General features: G+C 51.4%; 1 protein-coding gene across 1 annotated transcript in view; it reads right to left on the bottom strand.

Moving 5' to 3' along the window:
• The window catches only part of TBC1D13 (TBC1 domain family member 13), a 37,655-nt gene that overhangs the window by 9,070 nt on the left and 22,959 nt on the right, over positions 1–5,626 (bottom strand). The window contains exon 7 of the mRNA XM_008050621.2: positions 1,964–2,123. Coding sequence (XP_008048812.2) covers positions 1,964–2,123 — 160 coding nt within the window. The remainder of the gene's footprint in view (positions 1–1,963; positions 2,124–5,626) is intronic.

Below are 5,626 nucleotides of genomic sequence, written 5' to 3'. Positions count from 1 at the left end.
AAAAAAAAAAAACAGCCATCACTCTAGTGACAGGAATGACAGAAGCCATTTCCCACCCAGCCCTCTGCCAGGAAACCATCAGCCACAAGGGCTACCCACAAAGAAGCCTCATGGTCACCTAATCTCTCATTCTGTGCCTTCTGGCAATTCTGCTGGATGCCCAACTCTTGTGGGTACATGGAACCCTGGGATGAGCCGTATCTGCCCCTGACACCCAGTCAGAGTTCCGATCGGAGTCATTCCCTTGGGAAAAAAAGCTTCTGCAGCATCTGTCTCTGGCTTGTTGGAGGATACAGAGGAGGGTTCTTCCATTGATGGAGGACTGTGAAAAGTCTGGGGGAACAAGCCACCATTTCAGGTACCAAAGCAGTGGGTATGAATTAAGAAATAAGGGAATATACTTGTTTGACTACAAGCAGCTTCTCAGAGTCACAAGAATCTGCTAGAAGATTGGGGTTCAAACACCAGCATGACTTGACAGTATAAGTCCTATCAGTTCCACCTCCTGAATCTCAGATTCATCCTGCTCTGCTTCCCCCACCTCTTGCCTGGATACCTGCAGCCGAGGACAGGTGGGCTCTCTGCCGCCAATCCCAGATCCTCATGGCACCCAAAGCAATCTTTTTTCTAATTAAAAAAATATTATTATTTTTTTTGTAGAGACAAGATCTTGCTATGTTATCCAGGCCGATCTCAAACTTCTGGCCTCCAGAGATCTTCCTGCCTCAGCCTCCTGAGTAGCTGGGAACACAAGTGTGAACCACCACACCCAGCTCCTGGAATGCTCTTTCTGTTCTGCTTTATTTTTACTTTTTTTGAGTTGGGTCTTGCAATGTTGCCCGGGGTAGTCTCAAACCCCTGAACTCAGGTGGTCCTCCTGCCTTGGCCTTCTGAGGTGCTAGGATTACAAGCGTGAGCCTCTGTGCCCAGCCTCTTTTTGCTCTGTCCTTTTAAGTCCCAGCTTAAATGTCACTTTTCTTTTTTTTTTGAGTTGGAGTCTCACTGTGTCACCCAGACTGGAGTGCCGTGGCCGCTCCCGGCCACTACAGCCTCGACCTGCTGGGCTCTGGCAATCCTTCCGCCTCAGTCTTCCAAGTAGCTGAAACTACAGGCGCACGCTACCACGCCCAGCTAATTTTTGATTTATTGTAGAGATGAGGTCTCACCAAGTTGCCGAGGCGGGTCTCAAACCCGCAGGCTCAGGTAATCCACTCACCTCGGCCTCCCAAAGTGCTGGAATTACAGGCTGAGCCACCGAGCCCGGCCCTAAATGTCACTTTTCTCAGGGAGGTCTTCTCTGATACCCAGACCAGGTCAGCCCCACAAGTACTCCCACCACCACACTGCTCATATCACACCGTCTCACCACGTTTGTGACAACTTTCTCAGAGCCATCGTCACCATAAGACTAGAAGTGTGGCTTCTCTGTGACGTGGGTGCTCCCCCACAGCCACTATGCCCAGTGGGAATGCAATAAACTTGATATCTGACTTGTAGAAAGTGCTCTAGGCCGGGCACAGTGCCTCACACCTGTAATCCCAGCAATTTGGGAGGCCAAGGAAGGAGGACTACTTGAGCCCAGGAGTTCAAGACCCTCCTGGATAACATAGAAGGGGCCCCATTTCTACAAAAAATGTCAAAAAATTAGCCAGGCATGGTGGCATGCAGTCACAGCTAACTAGGAGGCTGATGCTGGAGGATGGCTTGAGCCCAAGGGGTCAAGGCTGCAGTAAGTCATGACTGCACCACTGTACTCCAGCCTGGGTGAAAGAAAGGGAAGAGAAGTGAGGGAAGGAAGGAAGGAAAAAAGGAAAGAAAGAGCTCCAGGATCTGGCAACACCAAGGCTGCTTTGTGTGTCAGGGCAGATGGTTGTGGACCTGATGCCCCACAGCCAGTGGTTCAAGGGAGGCAGGAAGGGAAAGACCAGTGGGGGAGTCCCTGGGGACCCAGGCTGGCACTCACATTTGTGACCCCACTCCGGTTCCGGGCCACTGTCTGGGATTTCAGCGTTGTCTGTTCCACCCGCTTACGAAGGGTCTCAAACTCATTCTGGGGGTCCAGGATGAGGAGGCAGGGGTACTCGGTGGCCCTCTGGAAGAAGGATATATCTGGACACAACCGCCTGTCAAACGGGAACAGGAAATAATTCTCTTACTCAGGGTGGAGATTCTGGTCATGCCATCAGTACTGTGCTACCAGGAGACCCCAAGTCCCCAAAGCACCATTTGTTTTTAACTATAACATTTTATTTTATTTTTATTTTTTTATTTATTTTTTTTGAGTTGGAGTCTCACTCTGTCGCCCAGGCTGAAGGGCAGTGGCCACTCCCGGCCATCGTAGCCTCGCCCTGCTGGGCTCCGGCGATCCTTCTACCTAAACCTTCCAAGTACCTGGAACTACAGGCGCGTGCTACCACGCCCGGCTAATTTTTTTTTATTTATTGTAGAGATGAGGTCTCACCAAGTTGCACAGGCAGATCTTGAACCCGCGGGGTTAGGCAGTCCACTCACCTCAGCCTCCCAAAGGTGCGGAATTACAGGCTGAGCCACCAAGCCTAGCTAACATTTTATTTTTTAAAAAATATATAGTTTTAGCCGGGCTTGGTGGCTCAGCCTGTAAAATCGCGCTTTGGGAGGCTGAGGTGAGTGGACTGCCTGACCCCGCGGGTTCGAGACCCGCCTGGGCAGCGAGACCTCATCTCTACAATAAATCAAAAAATCAGCTGGGCGTGGTAGCATGCACCTGTAGTTCCAGCTACTTGGAAGGCTGAGGCGGAAGGATCGCCGGAGCCCAGCAGGTGGAGGCTGCGTTGTCCGGGAGCGGCCACTGCACTCATCTGGGCAACAGAGTGAGACTCCAACTCAAAAAAATAATAATACTATAGTTTTGGCTGGGCTCGGTGGCTCAGCCTGTAATCCCATGCTTTGGGAGGCCGAGGTGAGTGAATTGCCTGAGCCTGCAGGGTCGAGACCAGCCTGGGCAACTTGGCAAGACTTCATCTCTACAACAAATAAAAAAAAAAAAATTAGCCCGGTGTGGTAGCGTGTGCCTGTAGTTCCAGGTACTTGGAAGGCTGAGGTGGAAGGATCGCTGAAATCCAGCAGGTCGAGGCTGCAGTGGGTGGGAGTGTGCCACTGCACTCCAGTCTGGGCAACAGAATGAGACCCAACTCAAAAAAAAAATGTGTGTGTGTGTGTGTGTGTGTGTGTGTGTGTGTGTGTGTGTGTATGGTTTTAACAAGGCAGTAGTCATTGTATATGTATATAAACACCCCCATGTTTTATGTGTATTCACAAATAGATTCGAACACTTTAATTTTAAAGTGTCTTTATGGTCATACAATCTAACTCATTTCTTAAACCACAAACATCTTTCCATGTCAAAAATATTGTTTGTTTGTTTGAGTCGGGATTTCACTCTATTGCCCAGGCTGGAGTGCAGTGGCAAGGCAGAGTAGAAGGAAAAAACAACCTGGGAGACAAGCTCTAGAAGATGAACATGTCTTAAAAATTTATCAACTGCAATTCACATACACTTTTCAGGCTTCTTATACTTAGTACACTGCAAACTTGCCCTCTAAAAACACTGCAGGACGTGCCGTAATCACTACCAGAACCCATCTTCCTGGGTTAAGACGCACTTTTTTTTTGACTTGGAGTCTCACTCTGTTGCCCAGGCAGGGGTGCACTGGCATACTCATGGCTACTACAGCCTCAATCTGTTGGGCTCAGGCAATCCTTCTGCCTCAACCTTCCAAGTAGCTGAGACTATAGACATGTGTGATCACGCCCAGTTAATTTTTTGGTTTACTGTAGAGATGAAGTCTCACCAAGTTGCCCAGGGTGATCTCGAACCCCTGAGCTCAGACAATCCTCACCCTCACCTCTCAAAGCGCTGGGATTACAGATGTGAGCCACCACACCTGGCCAAGACGTGCTTCTTGACTTAAACAAAGCCATCCATACACTTTCTGGCTAGAGGCTGCACCAACCCACCTGGGAGCAAAGGAGGCAGAGCCCCGCGTCTCCTGCAGCCCAGCTGGACCACCCTGGGGTTCAGTCCCCTGGGGTTATCTGAAGGTGCACCCAGGCAGAGAAGCAGCATCCAGGGTGGTGAGGGCAAGAAGGGCCTGCTTCCCAGGCCACGGGATGCTCTCACATGCTGTTCCTCAGTCCAGCAGGCTCTTCCAGCCAGCTCTGCCGCACTACTTCTTCCTCTCTTTTCACGTCTCACATGAACCACCTCCAGAGAGCAACTTGCCCTGACCCCCAATAAAAAATAGGGCTTTTTCTTGTTCTCTCAGAGCTCATTTCTCCTTTCTTCGCAGCACTCATAGTATTTGCTCAAGTCTTTGTTTTCAGGTTTAACATCTGTCTCCTCACTTAAATTGGAAGCTCCAAGGGCAGAGAGCCTTCTGGGCTTGCTCTCCAAACCTCTACTCCCACGGGCACTTAGCAATTCACTGGGAAGCAGCTGGATGAAGGCACCCTGGGCCTGTGCTGGTGCAGATGGAATCAGGCAACCAAGCGCTGCCCCGGCAATGCCCAAGGGTCATCATGTAGGACACAGAGGAGCCGGCTTGTCCTGCCTGACCAGGGACAGTGCCTGAGGACGAGGCAGGCTGCTGTACTAGGACCGGAGGAGCCCCAGGACGCTTCTCTACTGGACATCTGATGACTATAAGGGCCTCTGCCCTGTGCTTGGACTCGCACAACAGACCTAAAACTCTGCCCATGGAGACCAGGCCTTCCCCCAAACCATCTTCCTCCTGCTTCAGAGTACTGCTCAGAGCGCCTGAGTTGCCTGCCCAAGGTCACACAGCTAACAAGTGCTCAGGGTGGAACTGAAACCAGGAGGAGAGACTCGAGAACCCAAGCTCTTGGCCACTCCGCTGTCGTGCAGACGAAGCCTTCTTTCTGGCTCCTCATCCGGCCTCCTGGGAGACCCCACAAACTGTCAGACTCCCGGACCCAATGGAGGGGTAGAGCCAGCACTTCCACATTTCCCTACCAAATGGGAAAGCACACTCGCACTGTAGCCCACAACTTTAAAAATACCTATCTGACCCTGTCACTCCCTTGCTCAAAACCTCTGCTGACTGCTCCATGCCGCTGGGATAGAGTCCAAGGTCCGCCCAATTCTTCCTCTCCTTCCGCCTTTCCCACTGCTCCTTGAACTGCTGAGCTCCCTGGGCTCTCTGGGAACTCTGAGGCAGTTCCCTCCATTTTCCTTACTGGCCTCCCACTCAGATCTCGACGCTGCTCCCTTGGGGAGCTTCCCTGAACCCCTGAATTTCTCCTTCAGGGCATTTTCTACGAATGCTAGTTTGCACATCAGCTCTAATGGGCTGAATGCCTGTCTCACCCTCTGGGTCCCGAGCTCCTTTAGGACAAAGACCATGTCTGCCTACTCAGGCGCTCAACCCTGAGCCCAGCACTGAGCCTGGTGCACAGTAGGGGCTCAATGTTTGTGGAATAAATGATGAGATGAATCCGAAAACGCCCGGAGTATGAATGAAACTACGGCCTGCTTAGCCGGGCTCGGTGGCTCAGCCTGTAATCCTGCGCCTTGGGAGGCTGAGATGAGTGGATTGCCTGAGCCCGTGGGTTTGAGACCCGCCTGGGC

Source organism: Carlito syrichta, unplaced genomic scaffold, assembly GCF_000164805.1.
Source record: "Carlito syrichta isolate Samal-C Ts95f unplaced genomic scaffold, Tarsius_syrichta-2.0.1 Scaffold153563, whole genome shotgun sequence".
Classification (NCBI taxonomy): domain Eukaryota; kingdom Metazoa; phylum Chordata; class Mammalia; order Primates; family Tarsiidae; genus Carlito; species Carlito syrichta.
Note: the sequence above shows the minus strand (reverse complement) of the source record. Positions and strands in the feature narration are given on the sequence as shown.